At 37.6% G+C, this 20,675-nt stretch overlaps 1 protein-coding gene across 1 annotated transcript; it reads left to right on the top strand.

The window, feature by feature from the left end:
- The first annotated feature begins 18,836 nt into the window (after window positions 1–18,836).
- Window positions 18,837–20,430, top strand: LOC110634167 (purine permease 3). The gene is made up of 2 exons (XM_021783099.2): window positions 18,837–19,733; window positions 20,053–20,430. Exons 1-2 carry the CDS (start codon window positions 19,017–19,019, stop codon window positions 20,401–20,403), a joined length of 1,068 nt encoding a protein of 355 aa, XP_021638791.2. The 5' UTR covers window positions 18,837–19,016; the 3' UTR covers window positions 20,404–20,430.
- Window positions 20,431–20,675: the final 245 nt, after the last annotated feature.

The raw sequence follows: 20,675 nt of genomic DNA on the forward strand, positions 1-20,675 counted from the left end.
TGAAGAGCCCGCAATGAGGCTTCGCCTGAAAGAACCAGTGCTCGTCGTCCTTTCGCGAAGTTAGCTGTCTTGATTCGGCGAACACCTTAGCCGTAGGTCTGATTCCCTTAGATCGGCATAGACCTCGAAAAGCTACTAAGATCTGCCACGAGTTAGGGTGAATTTGAGCAATGCACACCCGGTGAAGTTTTAGGACCTCCTTGAAGAAGTCGTCCAGAGGGAACCGAAGACCGGCCTTTAACTGTTCCTCGTATACCATAACCAGGTCATTTTCTTCAAAGAAGTGATCGGCTCGGTGATCGCCGTGGCACCGGATAAGTTCGTACGAATCAGGGCGAATATTGTACTCCTGGCTAAACGATTGTAGATCGAACTCTTGTAAGATCGATGGCAGCTCGTCCATAGGGAGATTCTCCCTCCCTGAAGAAGGTACGTGCCTTGATGGTCCGACTCGCCCCCGAGCCGGAACAGAGGCCCTAGGAGGTTCTGTTTGCGCGCTTGGCCCAACCACTTCTTCTTCGTCAGACGACCACGAGAACTGAATGGAGGGAGTACTCGCCGCTCTTTGACCTTCGGCACCGCTCATTTTCAAAAGAAATAAAGAACTTAAACTAAAAAGAAGATTAAAGCCCTTACTGGAGTCTGATCGGCGTCGGAAGAACTTGAGAAAATGAGAGAACTTTGAAGTTGTGAGCAGGGGACTGAAAATGGAATGAGAGAAAAACTGGCTAACCCCCCCACCCCTATTTATACTAGTCCGAGCATTTAATGCTCACGAGGCTCTAGGCAACGCATCGATTGGTGGGACTCGCCAGCTGTTCTGACACTTCTCTCAAATATTCGAACATCCCACAGAGATCGGTTAAATGGAGGTCGGCATAATAAGTTGAATATCTTGAATGAAGGATTAGTTAAGAGTCGTTTTGTTAGAAACTAGATCGGACAAATATATCAGAGATCGGAAAATAATCAATAATTGGAGAAACAAGATTTTTATTTCCAAGAGATCGGATTACATCATTTGGGCGATCTCTAGGGATCGGATTACAATAAAGGTCTAACTACATCATTTGGGCGATCCCTAGAGATCTGATTACATTGAAGGATTACATCATTTAGGCGATCTCTAGAGACCGACGGGACATCCTATCTAAAGAGTCCCAGGTTTATAACTGATCCCAAGGGTGTCGCCGATCGGAGCTTAATCCGCTGTCGGAACACCCAATGTGGGAGGAAACCGCTGTCGGAACACTCAATGTGGAGAGAAGCCGAATGAACTTGAGCAAGCAACCGCCAAGGGTCAGCGGAGCAAGAGACAAGGTTATGCGATCACCGGGGTCGTAAATCTTCAGTCGAGGAATAAGGAAGTCCATCGGAGAGGAATCAAAAACCACAATCATGGCCGGAATGACTGCCGAAGTAGCTAGAACTGGAAAAGAAAAAAAGGAAGAGAGAAAAATCAGATGAAGGAAATGTCTCTGTCGTCAGGGGTATATATAGGGGGAAAACGGGCATTTATTGCTGAGCAGAAAACGAAGCGAACGCCTCAGGAATCGAGGGGAAATTAATGCTTTGACCAGACCGGACCAGAAAAAGGCAGAGATCGGAATAATAGATCGGAAGACGGGAGATTAGCATGGGAGATCGGAATAGGAGCGTGTCAAGAAGAGGAATCGGAAGACAAAAGGAATAAGACAAATCCCAAGTAACCGTCGTCAGAATCAGAGCCGAGGTAGTTAAAGCGTTGCAAACGAAATCTCCACCGCACGCCTAAGAATCGCCCGCAATGCTGACAGGTGCCAGGGTATGTCATGACAGTCCTGTACATCCCAATCCCCACCGTTGATCTCACTTGTAAGGACAAACCCGGAACCCTTGGATCAAGAGAAAAGACGACAATACCAGCGTCTTTCGCTCTTAGCCCTCAGATCGTTCCGGACGAGAAGATTTGGGACCGTCAGATTGAAAGAAGAAAAGGACAAAAATTCTGAAGAGTGATCTCATCCATTCATTTTGATTCTCTTTAGTTCCTGAACATCCGATCATGTCCTTCGAAATCCAGACCCTCCATCTCCCTCAAAATAAATCCTGACCCTTCATGGGGAGCACCCGATTCCTATAAATACCTGCATGAAAAACTGTTCAAGGGACGGGCAAAAAGAGAGGTAGTTATTATAGCGGAAGAACTCTGAAACTTGATTCAGTTTGTTACTCTGCTAATTTGAAGTTTTGATTAGAAAGACTTTTGAAACTAGTTTTCTGAAGTGTTTTCTTGAAAAAGGATTCTGAATACTGGAACTCTACATTTTCAGCTTGTTCATTATCCGGTCACACTCTCACTCTCAGCCTTTTATCATATCTGTCTTCATTCCCATTATCCAAGCTCAACTCCATTTCACTCGGTTTTTATCTTAACCTTACTGCATTTTAGCTAAGCACCCTTCAGTTCACAAAGAACATCAGCCCTCAAGCTAATCAGTTTGTTGTCTTATTACTATTTGTCACCCCATAGTTATTTCAATAGATTTGGCTCCTTACAGGTAAGAGCTCATATCGCCATTTTATTAAGTATTTACGTTTACTTTCCGTATCTTTTTTGTTCTTTTTATGTATGTGATTTTCTCCAAGTTTATTTAATGCCAAAGAACCTTAAAGAATGTTACTCTCGAGTTTATTTCTTTAGCGATCAGTCCATCATTTCATTAACCTTCGTCATTTCTGAATGCAAGTTTTCTATCTCCCAGTAACGTGTAAGTGGTTGGGTAAAACGTAGGTAGCAGCAATTTGAGGGTCTCTTTTAAGAGAGAGAGCCTGAATAACACGTCAGGAAAATAGCCACGAGGTTGGGCTGACGTAAACGACAATTCGGCAAGATGCCATAAAGTGGAATAAAACCAAAGTAAACAAAACAGAATAGATCGGACATTAATAGGTACTGGTAAAGTGACCTTAGGGGAAGTCAGCAAAATTCAGTCCAGCCTCTCTTATTTAGTCACAAATTATCAATTAGTTAAAAGAAGCCTTATCCCCGGCACCTTAAAATGCCAGAATCCTTAGCTTTAGGGCCTTATAACATGTAGCTGAAATTAAAATTCGGGGAATCGGAAAGATCCCATTCAGATTCCTGTTAATTTAAAGGAGATCGGAAGAGAGTTCTTATCCAGTCTCAAATCGAAATTTTAATAAACACTTAATAGAGATTGGAAGAGAGTTCTTATCCGATTCTCAACTCAAAATTTAAAATAAATACTTAATAGAGATTGGAGGAGATTTCTTATCCGGTCTCAACTCAAAATTTTAATAAATATTAAATAGAGATCGGAGGAGGGTTCTTATCCGGTCTCATTTCAAAATCTTAATAAACATTAAATAGAAATTGGAGGAAAATTCTTATCCGATCCCTGAGCTAAAACTTTAATGAATACTTAAAAGAGATCGGAGGAGAGTTCTTATTCGATCCTCAATCCTAAATTTTAAATGCCCCAAAAGAGACCAGAGGAGGATTCTTATCCGATCTCCTCTCAGAATTTAAGAGAGATAGGAGGAGAGTTCTTATCCGATTCTCACACCTAATTTTAACCTACAACCAAAAATGATATGCGACGTCAATTCACTAAGGTTGTCTCATTTACTTATGTATCTGGGCGATCCAAATTTAGTGAAAAATCAAATGCTCCTTTAGTCAAAAGGATCAACATGTCCATTCAAGCCCTCCTAACTAATGCAAAGTTAAATCTACTTGCCCTTATTAAGGGACAAGGTGGGGTGCCTAACACCTTCCCCACCCGTTTACGGACCCCGAACCTAGAATCTCTGTTTTGAAGTGGTTTTATTTCAATTTATCCCCACAAATGGTTTTCTTTAGTTACCCTCAAAACTAAGGTGGCGACTCCTCACTCTTTCCCACTTCGGTGAGTGATCGTCCAGGCGACCGCAAAATCCCTTGCGACAGGCGATCTACAATTACCCATATCGAATCATATCCTAGCGTGGTACGAGGCAACCCAGTCACAAAATCCATAGTAATCATTTCCCACTTCCATTCTGGGATAGGGAGCTCTTGCAACTTCCCTGACGGTCTCTGGTGTTCAAACTTCACCTTCTGACAAGTCAAGCACTTGGACACAAAGTCTGCTATGTCTCTCTTCATGCCATTCCACCAATAGCTATCTTTCACATCATGGTACATCTTGGTGGAACCTGGGTGGACATTGTACAGTGTATAGTGTGCCTCTCGCATGATTTCATCTCTGAGATTGTCCACATCGGGCACACATATCCTAGAACCTTGCACTAGGGCGCTATCATTGGCAAATCCAAACTCACCACCTTCACCTTGCTGTACTCTTTCTATGATCTTCATTAATTGTTGGTCTCTGTGCTGGGAAACTCTAACTCTATCTCGCACGTCTGGCCTCACTGACAAATGAGCTAACAAGACCCCCTCATCTGAAAGATCTAGGATTAAACCTTGATCCATCAACTCATGTACTTCCTAAATCAACGGTCTCTTCTCTGCTGAAATGTGCGCCAAACTGCCAGAAGATTTTCTGCTCAAAGCATCTGCTACTACATTGGCCTTCCCAGGGTGGCATTGGATGGTGCAATCATAGTCTTTCAGAAAGCTCCATCCATCTTCTCTGTCTCAAGTTTAAATTCCTCTGTTGGAAGATGTACTTCAAACTCTTATGGTCGATGTATATCTCGCACACTTCACCATACAGGTAGTGTCTCCAGATTTTTAGTGCAAAGACTACAGCCGCCATTTCCAAATCATGGGTGGGGTAGTTCTGTTCATGCCTTTTCAGCTACCTTAAAGCATAAGCCACTACTTTTCCATTCTGTATCAAAACACACCCTAGGCCAACTCTGGAGGCGTCACAGTACACGGTGTATCCTTCACCATTCATATGTAGTGTCAACACAGGGGCAGTGGTTAGACACTCCTTAAGCTTTTGGAAACTCTCCTCACAGTCATCTGTCCAAATGAATGGAACATTCTTCCGAGTTAACTTAGTTAAGGGAGCTGCTATCCTGGAAAAATCTTGCACAAAACGCCTATAGTAGCCAGCTAGACCCAGAAAACTTCGCACCTTAGTTACTGTTGTAGGCCTAAGCCAATCAGTTACAGCTTCAATTTTCTTGGGATCTACTTGAATGCCTTCACTAGAAAACACGTGTCCCAAGAATGAGATGCTTTCTAGCCAAAATTCACATTTTGAAAATTTGGCATATAGCTAGTGCTCCCTCAAAGTCTGCAACACCATTCTCAAGTGCCACACGTGTTCCTCCTCGGTTCGAGAGTATACCAAAATGTCATCTATGAATACGATGACAAAACGGTCCAAAAATGGCTTGAACACCCTATTCATCAAGTCCATGAAGGCTGTTGGTGCATTAGTGAGTCCAAAAGACATCACCAAGAACTCATAATGACCATATCTTGTCCTGAATGCCGTTTTGGACACATCCTCATTCCTGATTCTCAACTGATGGTAGCCTGATCGCAAGTCTATCTTGGAAAAGAATCTAGCCCCTTGGAGCTGATCAAACAGATCGTCGATCCGAGGAAGTGGATACTTGTTCTTCACAGTCACCTTGTTCAGCTGTCTATAGTCAATACACAACCTCAATGACCCATCCTTCTTTCTCACAAATAGAACAGGAGCACCCCAGGGTGAAGTGCTCGGACGTTTGAAACCCTTGTCCAAAAGGTCCTGTAGTTGCTCCTTTAACTCCTTCAATTCTGCTAGTACCATCCTGTAAGGCGACATTGATATGGGGTTTGTACCCGGCACAACATCAATGCAAAAATCTATTTCCCTTCCTGGTGGCAACCCTGGAAGCTCCTCTGGGAAGACATCCATAAATTCTCTGACAACAGGAACATTTTCCATGCTGACACCTTCTACAGAGGTATCTCTCAACAATGCCAAATACCCTTGGCATCCACGCCTCAACATTTTTCTAGCACTAATTGCTGACGCCAAGTTATATGGAGCTACGCTCCTGTCACCATCAAAGCTAAACTCTTCCACACCAGGTATGTGGAAATATACCTTTTTGTTCCTGCAGTCTAAAGTGGCATAATGAGTTGCCAACCAATCCATCCCCAAAATTACATCAAAATCCATTACTGGTAGAGGAACCAAGTCTGCTGGGAGGATCTTTCCATCCACTACTACTGGGCTACCCGGAAAAACCATATCTACATCTATGTTGTCACTAAGCGGGGTAGCTACAGACAAAGGGCATTCTAAAGTTGTAGGGTTTTTATCCAACCTCAAGGCAAACACAGGGGAGACAAATGAGTGCGCAGCACTCGGATCTATCAAAACACGAGCCTCATAGGAACAGACTAGGAGAATACCTGCCACAACTGTATTGGAAGCCTGAGCATCCTGATGGGTCAGGGTGAAAACCCGAGCTTGACCCCTACCCTGGGTGGCAGAACCCTGATACTGACTTCTACCTCCTGATCTGCCTCTAAATCCACGTCCCCCTTGTCCTTGGCCTCACATCGAATCGATGCCGCCATGCTGGAAGCACTCGGATACAACTGACGAGGAACATTTGCAACAGAACCCTGTGACCCCATTTGTGGCTCGCTAAACATGGGGCATTCCCTAGCAAAGTGACTTGGTTGGCCACACCTGAAGCATACTCCTGAACCCATCATACAAGGTCCTGAATGTCCTCTTCCACACTGTGTACAAGGTGCTAAAGAGGATTCTGAACCAGACCCAAAACTGTTGTACCTCGAACTGTGACCACTGCTGGATCCGTACCCTGATCTGAATCCTCGAGATTTGTGTCTAAAACCACTCCTCTTATTCCTGCTTCTTCCTCTGTAATTAGTTTGGCCACCACTATCCATAGTACCCATGTGGGGAACACCTGAAGAACCCTCTGCTCTGTTTTTCTTTGCCCTTCCGCTGTCATCCACAGCATAGCTAATCTCTATCTGTCTGGCTAGATCAACTACCACATCAAAAGACTGATCAGACATCATGGCCAGGTTTCATACCTCCTGTCAAGCCCCTTTAGGAACCTCTTCACCTTCATAGTTTCTGTAGCTACTGCTGTAGGGGCATATTTGCTCAGTTCTAGAAATTCTGTAGCATATTTATCTACAGACCTGCCATTCTGTCTTAAGGCCTCAATGGCCCACTGCTTTTGATCTCTGAAACTTTCTGGTACAAACTGGTTGATGAACAGTTCCACAAACTGAGTCCACGACAAACCCTCCATCCGAGGTAATATGTAGTCATTCATCTATTGTCTTGGCATAGGCCCCATGACATGCTGCATACACTCTATAAGTCTTCTATCAGTCAACTACAACTCTATTCTTGCCTATCTGCAGGAATCCAAAAACCGATATGCATCGTCTGACACATCATAAGTACCAGGCACCAACTTCTTAAAATTAATTATCTGTTTATAAGGTTCCCCTCTTGGTGCGGTAGACTGCTGCTGTTGGGGAGGGTGGACCATATACTGCGCCATCATGTCGATGGTTCTCTGCAACCCAGCTAGAGTAGCTGCCATGGGGTCCATGGGACCCTGCGCCATAAAAGACTGATCCTGAACTAGTGGCAGCTGCTCTTCTACTTGAGCAGCTCTAGGCCTCCTACCCCGCTTCCTCGGGGCAGGCGCCTCATCTTGTGCTGACACCTCGTCAGGCACATCTGGTTCTGGTGCAGTGGTAGCTCTCCTGCTTCTATGCATTTTCCTGAAATTCAGCAGCATTAGCCCACAAATTTCAAAACAGCATGTTACACAGCTCTATAGACTCATATTTATACATAATTATATGAAGCAGAAACTAGAAGCAAATATGACAATGCAAGACGAATATGGACCCTATTTTTCTGCATGTGACTCCTATTAGACTCTTCCCAACATTTTAGACAAGCATTCCCTAAGAATCTAGAGCCTAAGCTCTGATACCACATTTGTCACGACCCAACCTATGGGCCGGACTGGCACTAGGACTTGGGCCAGCCTAAAGCCCCCGAGGCCCGTAGTAAGCCTAACTATTCCTTAACCCAACTCTAAGGCCCATTTGGGCCTAATTTCAAGAAAACAACAGGACAGAGTCCGGCCATAAAATGGACCTTCCAACGGAGAGTTTTTGAATCACCCGATCTGTAAACACAATATATATCAATTGGGGAGCTCAGCTCACCCTCCACATACACAAATCATCATAAAAATAAATGGGAGCTCAGCTCCCTCATCCAGTCCATCAAACATGCATACAATAATAAGTTTACAGGTCCAAAGTAAAAATTTATATTACAGACCCAATTCAATAAATACTTCTAACACATGCAGAAATTCTAGAGTTAACAGGTTTATACAGACATTAATAAATGACCTGTGAGGGAGAAAAGCAGGTTAACCTCAAAAATATCCTCCTGTGGCCTGGAAAAATATTGAACAGGAGTGAGCGTTCGACTCAGAGAGTAAAATATCAATTTTAACCATAATCTCTATAACTATCTAATACTAATGCAACCTGTAGAGTGAAATGCAACATCAACAATGAATTCACATCATAACAGCAAAAAGGTAATTTGGAGCACTCACACACCCAGTAATAGCAATCATAATATATGGGAGCTGATCCCCTATACAGCTCTTTTAAATCCAACCTGTGCCAGCGAAGAACTCAGCTCGGACTTCCACTTAATAACCAAATCGGGGTCCCAGCGAAGAACTCAAGCCGTGTCTACCCCGAAGGACCCGGTCCCAGCGAAGATCTCAAACCGTGTCTACCTGTCCTATCCATAGTCCACACCACATCACACGCACGCCAACGCACGCACACTGCTCCAAATTACCACAACAACATCCATGACACTTTAACAGTTATGAATGCAACATAAATCGTGCCTAGAGTTTAACTACATAAATATATGCATATAAGTGATGCATGGGCATGCTTGAACATATAATAATATCGAAATTACAATTAAAATTAATATTTTACTCACAGACTTGACAACGGTCACTGTGGCGGCGGAGGAAGAAGGTCATCCGGCCACAGACAATTACATTACAATTATTTAATACAAATGACTCAATACAAATCAAGAAAAGACCAAATACATCATAAGTCGTGCCGAAAATCCGGCAGAGTCTCCCCTATACCTAGGACCTACCCAACCTGCAAAAGGGCTCAAAACACACTTCTATATTCACAACCCATATATCCACAACTCAATCACATCACACAGCCCCTCCTGGGCCCATCAAATCAGTCATCCATCACAATATGTAAAATTTCAATTTAGTCCATCATTTTTGCAAAAACTGCCCAAATAAGCTCTAAAAATTCTAAAACTTTGCCCCACGGTCCTTAGCAATATTACTAGGCTATTGCAAGAAGAATCATAATTTTCTGAGCTACCACGAATATTTTATGGATTTTTAATCCTATTTAAGCACTAGAAAATTACGAAAAAGCAAGGTTCAGGTTTACCTTTGCCGATTCTGACTTTGGGGACGTGCTCGGGACGTCTGACAATGGTGGGGTAGCCAAAACCTTGATCCAATTCGGAGACTTTTTCGGTAATCGGTCTGTCTGGCAGGAAATTCACAGACCCAGACAACTATCGAATTTCCACGAATTGAAGATACCTACACGAAGCCCACAACACGGGGGTTAGTACATAAATTTTATGGAATTTTCTAAGCTCATTTAATGCTCGAAAAAATACTGCGAAATTCCGTGGGACCCACCAAAAAACGGTGTCAGAAAAATTTGAAATTTATATCGCCGCGAAGCTCTCGACGAGTGGAGCGCTCTGGTACTCTCGGTTTTCTCGTGGGGTTCACGGTTTGCGAGAAATTTAGCCCAAAAATCAAAATGGGCTAAAACTTCCCGGGCAAAAATTAGATAAACCGCTCAATGGATCTCGGCGTTCTTAGTGTCTATGGAAAGCTCTCGACGAGTAGATGGATTTAAACACAAGACCCGGTTCGATTGGTGGCCGATCGGCTGGATTTCGGCCGGGAAGACGAAGCGGCGTGTTTGCGTGTCGTGTCGCTTCGGGTGCCTTTTTCCGGCGTTCCAGGCGGCGGCCGGCGAGCTGGGGCGGCTGGGGACGGGCGCCGGCGAGCTGGGGTGGCAGGGGAGGCGGCGGCGCGGCAAGGGGAGAAGGGAGGAGAGAGAAAACGGGAGAGAAGGAGAAGAAGAAAAAAAACGCGCGCGGGAGAGGAAGAAAAAGGAAGAAGAAGGTTCGGTCCGATTCGATCGGTCCGGTTCAATTCGGCCGGTTCGATTCAGAATACAAAATTTTGAATTTTTACTCTGCCTTGAGACCGAAAACGAGGTTCAAAAATTCCTAAAAAAATTTCAGAAAACTCAAAAAAATTCGTAGGCTCCAAATATATTTTTAGTTTTGCCACGTGGTCTTTAAATTAATTTTTAAAAATCATCAAAGTTTATATTTTCAAAAAATCGAACCCAATTTTTAAAGTCCGAAAAAATCTCAAATAATTTCTTAAAATTTAAATAGAATTAAAATATCAATATTACTCATAAAATAATAAAACATAAAATTTTTGGGGTGTTACAAATTTTAAATATTTATTATTTTTATTGAGTGGTGAAAATTAAAATAAATTGACAATCAAATTATGATAAAAAAGAGACCAACAATAAAAATTATGTCACGGTAGCTATTTAAATCAATTTTGACTAAATGTTAAAAAAACTTTTAAAATTATGCTAAAATTATTAAAAAAAATAAATATAATTATAAAAATTTGAAAAAAAAAATTATTTTAACGTTAAGCCTTTATAGTCACATATTATCATTTACTATTAGTAAAATTGTTATTTACTATTAGTAAAATTGTTTATGAGCAAGGATTTTTATCATATAAGTATTTTTGAAATGAGAGATTTATAGTGAGACTAAAATTTTAATATGTTAATTGTTGTTTATTGTAAAAAAATTATAAAAATAATTTGATCAATTAATAAATTTTCTCATTCATATTTTTATAAGTATTTTTGAAATGAGAGATTTATAGTAAGACTAAAATTTTAATATGTTAATTGTTGTTTATTGTAAAAAAATTATAAAAATAATTTGATCAATTAATAAATTTTCTCATTCATATTTTTATATTTATTAATTAATTATTAGAAAGGAATAAAAACTACAAGTAAAAAGTTTGGTTAATAATTGAAAGAATTTTTATAATATATTGAATAGGATTATAATTTTATATCAATTGATATAAGTGAAATTTTTTATTTAATTAAATATTTATTTTTTAATAATAATTTTGTAATTATGTTAGTTAAATAGTAAGTTTTTTAATTATAATTTTAAGAATATTTTTTTTATCCTATTATTCCCCTTTCTTTCAACTTCCTTTCTTATATATATATATATATATATATATATATATATATATATATATATATATAATTCAAAAATTAAAATAAAATTTAATATTGTAAGTTAAAGATTTAAAATAATTAAAAAAATCAATGAAAGTAAGATTTAGTGTTTAAGGTTTTTTCATTAATTTATTATAATCAATTAAATAATTTTTATTGAATTAATAATAATTATAGAAATAAAATTTTAGAATTACTATATTAAGAATTATGATAAGATTTTTAATATAAGTAGAATTATTATAAAAATAATATTAAAATTTTAATTTATATTAATTATTATAATATTAAAAATTAAAATTATTTTAAAATTTAGCAATAGAACATTCATAGCTAAAAGTTATTAACCACGATAGTATTGTATGGATTAGCCCCCTATTACTAAAAATACTAGTGACATAGACTTTATTACAAAAGTTATTAGTAACGAAGTGATTTAAATAGGCGACAGAGTTTATAACTAATATATATTATTCACAACAAATTATTTATTTATTGCTATAAATATATTTTTTATATTTTTATAAATAACAAAAATAATAAGAGTATTTTGAAAAATCCTAATATTCTCTCCTTCCTTTTTTTTATATATTATAAATTATATATTATATTAGTTATAGATTACAAATAGATTATAGATGTCACGACCCAACCTATGGGCCGGACCGGCACTAGGACCTGGGCCAGCCTAAAGTCCCCGAGGCCCGTAGTAAGCCTAACTATTCATTAACCCAACTCTAAGGCCCATTTGGGCCCAATTTCAAGAAACCAACCGGACAGAGTCCGACCATAAAGTGGACCTTTCAACGGGAAGTTTTGACTCACTCGACCTGTAAACAAAATATATCATCAATTGGGGAGCTCAGCTCACCCTCCACATACTCATATCAGCATCAAAAAATAAATGGGAGCTCAGCTCCCTCATCCAATCCATCAAACATGCATATAATAATTTTACAGGTCCACATGACAATTTATATTACAGACCCGAATCATTTAAATATCTCTAACACATGCGGAAATTCTAGAAGTTTATAGAATTACACAAATACTGATAAACGACCTGCGAGGGAGAAAAGCAGGTTAACCTCAAAAATATATCCTCTTGTGGCCTGAAAAATATTGAACAGGAGTGAGCGTTCGACTCAGAGAGTAAAATATTAATTTTAATCATAATCTCTATAACTATCTAAAACTAATACACCCTGTAGAGTGAAATGCAACATCAACAACATTTTCACATCATAACATCAAAAAGATAATTTGGAGCACTCACACACCCAGTAATATCAATCATACTATATGGGAGCTGATCCCCTATACAGCTCTCTTAAATCCAACCTGGTGCCAGCGAAGAACTCAAGCCGGACTTTCGCTTAATAAACCAAATCGGGGGTCCCAGCGAAGAACTCAAGCCGTGACTACCCCCCGAAGGATCGAGTCCCAGCGAAGAACTCAAGCCGTGACTACCCGTCCTATCCATAGTCCACACCACATCACACGCACGCCAACGCACGCACACTGCTCCAAATTACCACAACAACATCCATGGCATGTTAACAGTTATGAATGCAACATAAATCGTGCCTAGAATTTAACTACATAAATATATGCATATAAGTGATGCATGGGCATGCTTGAACATATAATAATATCGAAATTACAATTAAAATTAATATTTTACTCACAGACTTGACGGTGGTCACTGAGGCGGCTGGGCGGAGGAAGAAGGCTGTCCCGGCTCACCTGACAATTTTATTACAATCATTTAATAAATTTGACTCAATACAAACAAAGAAAAGACCAAATACGTCCTAAGTCGTGCCGAAAATCTGGCAGAGTCTCCCCTATACCTAGGACCTACCCAACCTGCAAAATGGCTTAAAATACACTTCTATATTTACAATCCATATATCCACAGCTCAATCATATCACACAGCCCCTCCTGGGCCCATCAAATCAATCATTCATTACAATATGTAAAATTTCAATTTAGTCCTTATAATTGACCAATTTTGCAAAAACTGCCCAAATAAGCTCTAAAAATTCTAAAACTTTGCCCCGCGGTCCTTAGCAATATTACTAAGCTATTGCAAAAAGAATCATAATTTTCTAAGCTACCACGAATATTTTATGGATTTTTAATCCTATTTAAGCACTAGAAAATTACGAAAAAGCAAGGTTCGGGTTTACCTTTGTCTATTCCGACTTCGGGGAGGCGCTCGGGACGTCTAACAATGGTGGGGTAGCCAAAACCTCGATCCAATTCGGAGACTTTTCCGGCAACGGGTCTGTCTGGCCGGAAATTCACAGACCCGAACAACTGTCGAATTTCCGCAAATTGAAGATACCTACATGAAGCCCATAACACGGGGGTTAGCACATAAATTTTTCAGAATTTTCTAAGCTCATTTACTGCTCGGAAAAATACTGCGAAGTTCCGTGGGACCCACAGAAAAATGGTGTCGGAAAAATTTGAAATTTATGTCGTCGCGAAGCTCTCAACGAGTGGAGCGCTCGGGAACTCTCTGTTTTCTCGTGGGATTCACGGTTTGCGAGAAATCTAGCCCAAAAGTCAAAATGGGCTAAAACTTCCCGGGCAAAAATTGGACAAACCGCTCGATGGATCTCGGCGTTCTTGGTGTCTATGGAAAGCTCTCGATGAGTAGATGAATTTAGACACAAGACCCAATCCGATTGGTGGCCGGATCGGCCGGATTTTGGCCGGGAAGTCCAGGCGTCGCGCGCGCGCTGCGCGTCCTTTCTGAGGCCATTTTCCGGCGTTCCAGGCGGCGGCCGGCCGTGGGGGAGGGCCGAGGTGGGGCGTCGGCGAGGTGGGGAGGCAGGGGAGGTGGCGGCGCGGCAAGGGGAGGAGGGAGGAGAGAGAAAAGAGAGAGAGAAGGGGAGGAGGTCGACGCGCGCGGGAGGATTGAAGGAAGAAAAAGAAAAGACCGGTCCAATTCGATCGGTCCGATCTGATCCGGTTCGATTCGGCCGGTCCAATTCAGAATACAAAATTTTAAATTTTTACTCTGCCTCGGGACTGAAAACGAGGTCCAAAAATTCCGAAAAAATTTCAGAAAACTCAGAAAAATTCGTAGACTCCAAATATATTTTTAGTTTGCCACGTGGTCTTTAAATTAATTTTTAAAAATCATCAAAGTTTATATTTTTGGAAAATCAAACCCGATAAAATCCGAAAAATCTCAAATAATTTCTTAAAATTTAAATAAAACTAAAATATTAATAATACTCATCAAATAATAAAATTTAAAATTTTTGGGGTGTTACAATAGATATACGTAATGAATTTTAAATTAAGACATTTTCCATTACTATTTTTTTATATAAAAAAAATTTCATTATTTGAAAATAGGATATAAAAGTAAAGTATAAATCAATATATTGTATTTTTATATAAATAAAATTAATTATTTATAAAAAAAAATATATAAAAATTTGAAAAATTTAACAGCTTTGAATAGGCCAAGCATGTTTGTTGGCCAATATGCGAGTTACACTCTTCACAAAATTTGACTTCATGGTCCTTTTATGAATCTCATCAGATGATCTTTAAGTTTAAATTTCATGTTAAAATAAAATTTGTACCTCGTAGAGTATTTTTGTTAAAAAAAATAAAATAAAACATATATAAATATACATAAAAACTTATCGATAAAATAACTCTATTAGAGAAGAAAAACATGATCACATACTTATATTTATCAATAAAGACAAATTTAAGAAATAATTCACTTAAAATTTGTCAACAATAATAAATCTATAATAAATCTAATGAGATGTACTTAAGACATAAATTTAAGAATTATTAAAAAAAATAAAACAATAAAAAATGGAAAAGAAATGAGAGGGGAATTTTCTTTCTTTATTGCTTTCAACTATAGTAGCTTTACTTTCCAGTCAATATTTAATGAATAGAAGAATGATCAAATTATTTCATGCAGTTGAAAATATTGAAATATATTTATTATACAATGATTGCACAACCTTTCTTCAAGTTGCATAAATTTCTTTATTTTTATGAAGATTGAACACACAATCAACATTATTTATAATAACAAATTCATATTTTGCTCTAAAACAAATTCATATTTTCGATTTGATTAAAATTGAACTCATGTCAATAGTAGATAATTAAAAAAGCACACTGTATACATATTGTCAGTGGTAAAAGTGGACAACAGCAACGAAATTCAAAGGAATGCATGGAGAGTGGAAATCGTAGAAAAGGTTAAATAATTAATAATTATTTTAAAAGATTTTCCGTCCACCATTATTGAATATTGTGGAGGGTTTTGAGGGTGTGTTTTTTTGTTGAAACTCTTACGTACTTTAGTAGAAGTATTTGTCGTAGAATCAAAGCAAAAGCAGCCAATTGGTGTCTTTTTCTTTCTGCATTTTCTCCACTTTAATCTGAAATAGAAAGAATCCTTATCCTTGCTAGCGAAAGTGATAATGAAAGAAAGGTTAACCAATTAAATTAATAAAAAACAGGAGAAAGGTTAACCATTTTTTGATAATTGTTATTACCTAATTATCATGAAAATTTTCTTGTTTAAAATTGTATCCATATCTCTTATCATGCAAAATTTAAATATTTATATTTTGTATCTTTTATTTTATTGCTGTAGTAGAAAAATCTTAAAATATTTTTTATTCAATATTTATTCACTCATAATAAATATAGATTCTTTATAAAATAAAGAAAATAAATTTTATAAAAATGTATGTATACTCCATATTACTACCTCTGCCTCATTATTCAATAGTTTTTTAAGATTTTTACACAAAAATTAAAAAAATATTTAAATAGCATTATTTTTATAAAAAAAATATTAATAATTGACTAAAGTATTCCTATAATATTATTGAACGTGGAGAGGTATTAAGAAGAGAAAAATATAGTAAAAATAATAATAAACAAATGTAAAGTTAGAAAAGTGTAAAGTTATAGAAAAATAATGAATACTTTTTTATTTTCAAAACTAATAAATAAAGTGAGATAAAAAAATTTTCTATATCATCTATTATATTGTGACAAGAGAGTAATAATTAGAACCACTAATTAATTAATTAATTAATTAATTATAATTAACTTAATTATATATTTTTTTTATAAAAAGAATACATATCCTTTATTTTTCTTTCAATTAATTTATTAATAAAATATGCATTCATTTGAATTTTGTTGTAGCATAAAAAATTATTTTTATAAAACATTGAAAAATACATTTATATATATAAAAGGGGGTTTATTAATTCATTTATAAGTAAGATAATTCTATTATATATATACAGATCAAATTTCACGCAACTAGGCACAACTAGTCAAAGTATGATGATAGCTAAAATGGCCGCACCTAAGAAATAATAACAAAATTATTTATAAAAAAAAAATAATTGCACATCTTTCTATCCATGATGACTTTGAAACGCTTGTTTAAGACTTATTGCTTTTGTGAACGAGGATGTTGAGTGAATATCATTATAGTAGGAATAAAACTAGAGATCCAATGAGTTTTGATATAATATTGTGAGAAGCTCAGTCAAAAAGAGAGGTGATTCGGTTAGCCAACACACCAAGCCTTTCTACACAAACAGTGCCACTACCAACCAAAAATATTTTCCTAGGAAAGAGTTTGAAGACTGGTTTATTTGATACGGTTTTCCCCAAGTATATTTGCCAATTTCTAGTTAATTAACTGCTCTCAGCAACTACTTTGGTTAGACTTGGTCTCCCTTTTCTCTCTGTTTTTCATTATTTTTTTACGATTTTTGGCCATTTTTTCTACCGTTTAACGGCCTCTTCTGCCCCTTAAGGGTAAGAGGGTCTCATCCTACTTTGCCTGACAGTGAATTTATCCCCTATTCCTTTTTAGGTGATATTTGCATATATAGCATTTTTTGGAGTTTTTAAAAGTCCAACGCAACGGGTGTCATTTTGAACTTGAGTAGCCTTATTGCTGGCTGCATGTGTGTTTTTCTGGTGTTGTGGGTTTTTGTTGTGGGCATGGAAGCTTGAAGTGCCAATGTGTTTCTCTTTGGTTCTGATCTAGCATTAGATACAGGTCTGTTGGAGTTGCTCGTGGAATGCCATCTAAGAGATTGGTTTGAAAGGCACGAGTTGGACGCGAAGAGTCCCGCCAGTAGAGAACCAATCCAAAATTTACTTGGACTACCTGCATATTACTTTGTTCACCATTTGGGCTTTGAGGTTATCCATTGTCGATGCTCATCGGTCCTAATAGCTATCTTAACTTCTAGGGAGTGCTTTTTGACAAATCGGTTATTTATAGACTTAGTCGTGTTTGATTCCTTTTAGCTTTTTCTATTGGTTCAATCGCCTTCCTTAATTGTTCGATAAGTACTCCTCCTTAGGCGGCAGGACTGATTCTGGCAAATACCTACACTTCTTCGTCTAGAGTTAATTTTTGTTATGAAAATCAGACCCATTCAAACCAATCTGATTTAGGCTTGAACTCTAACCATTCTGATTTAGGACAACTTTTAGAGCCCATTTTACTCAAGCCTTGATCTGCCTAATTATGGAGTATAATTATGATTTTTAATTGATTTTTTTGCTAGGAAAGACAGTAGTAGGGTTGGATCTAATATAAATCTTTTTATGCACTGGGCATTGGGCGTTCTTCAACAATGAAATTATCTATTAATTACTTTCAATCCTTTATTAAAAAATAACATTAAAATTTAAATATCTTAAAAAAAATGAAGTCTTGGATATTCAAACATTTATTAAAAGATATTATTTTATAATAAATTATATATTTATTTATAATTGTATTAATATATTTTATTAACTTAATTTACGAGTCCATTTTAACTTGATAATATTGCAACACATAACACCAGTAGTTGGTAATTATATACAGAGAACGAATCAAAATTATTCATGCAACTAGCTACTCACAAATCATGTATGGCTGAAATGGCTGACTGGTGAAGGTATACGTACCTAGGTAATACAAACAACAAAAACAATCATTTCCGCAGATGATCTCGTCGATAATCATTGCCCATGTTGCCTCTTTACACTATGTTTGGGAAGGGGGAAGGAAAATAAAAGAGAGAAAATAAAGAATGAAAATAAAAATTATTTTTCTTCCCCTTATTTGGATTGGGAGAGGAAAATATTAGAGGGAAAGTTATTTTATGAATAGTAAAATTACAACTTTACCCTTAAATTAAAAAAAAAACTATTAAGTATAGGGATATTTTTATATTTTTTCCTTACTTTCTCCCCATTTTGGAGAGAAAGGAGAAAAAGACAAAAAAAATTTATTTTCCCTCCAATATTTTCCCTCCAATATTTTCCAATCAATCCAAACAAAAAACTAAAAAATAAATTTATTTTCCCTTCACATTTTCAAAAAAAGTGAATACCCTTTACAATCATGAGAGAGGATGAGAGAGGATGGGTCTATCTATAATTTGGAAAGCTTCTAAAGTAAAAGGTTGTGTCTCAAAGCAGAGCAGTCTCTGTTTCTTTCTTAAGGATAGAAACAATAAAGATCAAAGAGGGAGAAAGCAAGATTAGGAGTTTTCACTTCTCATGGAGACGAACGAAAAGCCTCAAGTAAACAACACAATGAGAAGAGCTCTACTAGTTCTAAACTGCATCCTCTTAACTATAGGAAACTGCGGTGGCCCTCTCATATTGCGCCTCTACTTCTTGCATGGAGGCAAGCGTGTTTGGCTCTCTAGCTGGCTCCAAACCGGCGGTTGGCCAATCATTTTCATTCCCCTTCTCATAAGCTACCTTCACCGCCGCTCCAATAACCCCACTACTAAACTCTTCTACATGAATCCTCCTCTGTTCACGGCCGCCACTGTCATCGGTGTACTCACCGGCTTTGATGACTATCTTTACTCTTATGGCATATCTCGTCTTCCTGTTTCAACATCATCTTTGATCATTGCTACCCAGTTGGGGTTCACTGCTGGTTTTGCTTTTCTTTTGGTTAAACAAAAATTCAATTTTTATTCAATAAACGCGGTGGTTCTGTTAACTGTTGGGGCTGTTGTCTTGGCCTTGCATACGAGCAGTGATCGGCCAGAATATGAGTCGAACAGAGAGTATATTTTAGGGTTTGTTATGACGCTGGGGGCTGCGGCTTTGTATGGGCTTATCTTGCCATTGGTGGAGTGGACATACAAGAAGTCGAAGCAGGAAATTAGCTACACCCTTGTATTGGAGATTCAACTGGTGATGTGTCTGTTTGCCACCGTCGTTTCCACCGTAGGGATGCTGGTTAACAAAGACTTCAAGGTTTGTTTTTTTAAATCTATAACATGCTAAAAAAAAAAGCTCTCTATTGCATTTTCTTTCTATATATTGCCGGCCTTGGTTTATTTCTAGACAAGTGGCTTTAATTAGTGAGCCCTGTCTAATGGATATGGACCAATGCGCAGTAGCTAGCTAGCATTAATTCTTTTTCAAATAATAACTATGCTTTTAGAAAGCAAAAGTAGACTTTTATTCTAAAATCTCTCGTGAATAAATTAAAAGAAGCAATTGAAGCGCAAATTATGGAACATAAAATCTTGGTAAAAATATTAACTCTTATAAATATGCTCATCTTCTGTAGGTGATTCCAATAGAAGCAAGAGGGTTCGGGCTTGGTGAAGCAAAGTATTATGTGATAATGGTGTGGACCGCAATTATCTTGCAGTGTTTCTTCCTGGGAGCCATAGGAGTCATCTTTTACTCTTCCTCTTTGTTATCAGCCATTATAATCGCCGTTCTCCTTCCAGTAACAGAGATTTTGGCTGTCATTTTCTACCGAGAGAAATTTCAAGCAGGAAAAGGTGTTGCTCTTGCACTTTCTCTTTGGGGATTTATTTCTTACTTCTACGGTGAGATAAAACAAACCAGGAAAAAGAATCTTGCCTCTGAAACACAAATGTCTCAGTCTTCTATTCCAACGCAAAATGTTTGAAAATTAATGTATGTTATTGATTTGGTTGTATACTTCCTCAGTTTTTTTTTTTTTTGGCCCCTTTTCTACTCTAACGAAAATTTGGCATTGAATATCGCTATATCAGAGAATAAATATAATGTTTATTTTCACTTGGATTGAGCCAATTCGTTGCAAGATTAAGATTTGATTTTTTTTTTTTTTTTTAAAGAAAGAACAAGTATGGAACTAGAGTGTAAAGAAATATAACTAGATAATATTGAAGTGTTTCAAGAATTGGGAGGTTTTGAATT

Source organism: Hevea brasiliensis, chromosome 16 (genome assembly GCF_030052815.1).
Source record: "Hevea brasiliensis isolate MT/VB/25A 57/8 chromosome 16, ASM3005281v1, whole genome shotgun sequence".
Classification (NCBI taxonomy): domain Eukaryota; kingdom Viridiplantae; phylum Streptophyta; class Magnoliopsida; order Malpighiales; family Euphorbiaceae; genus Hevea; species Hevea brasiliensis.

Coding starts and splice junctions, on each gene's coding strand:
- LOC110634167 (XM_021783099.2), top strand. CDS start 19,017: ATGGAGACGAACGAAAAGCCTCAAGTAAACAACACAATGAGAAGAGCT. Junction 19,734..20,052: donor TGGTTAACAAAGACTTCAAG/GTTTGTTTTTTT, acceptor CATCTTCTGTAG/GTGATTCCAATAGAAGCAAG.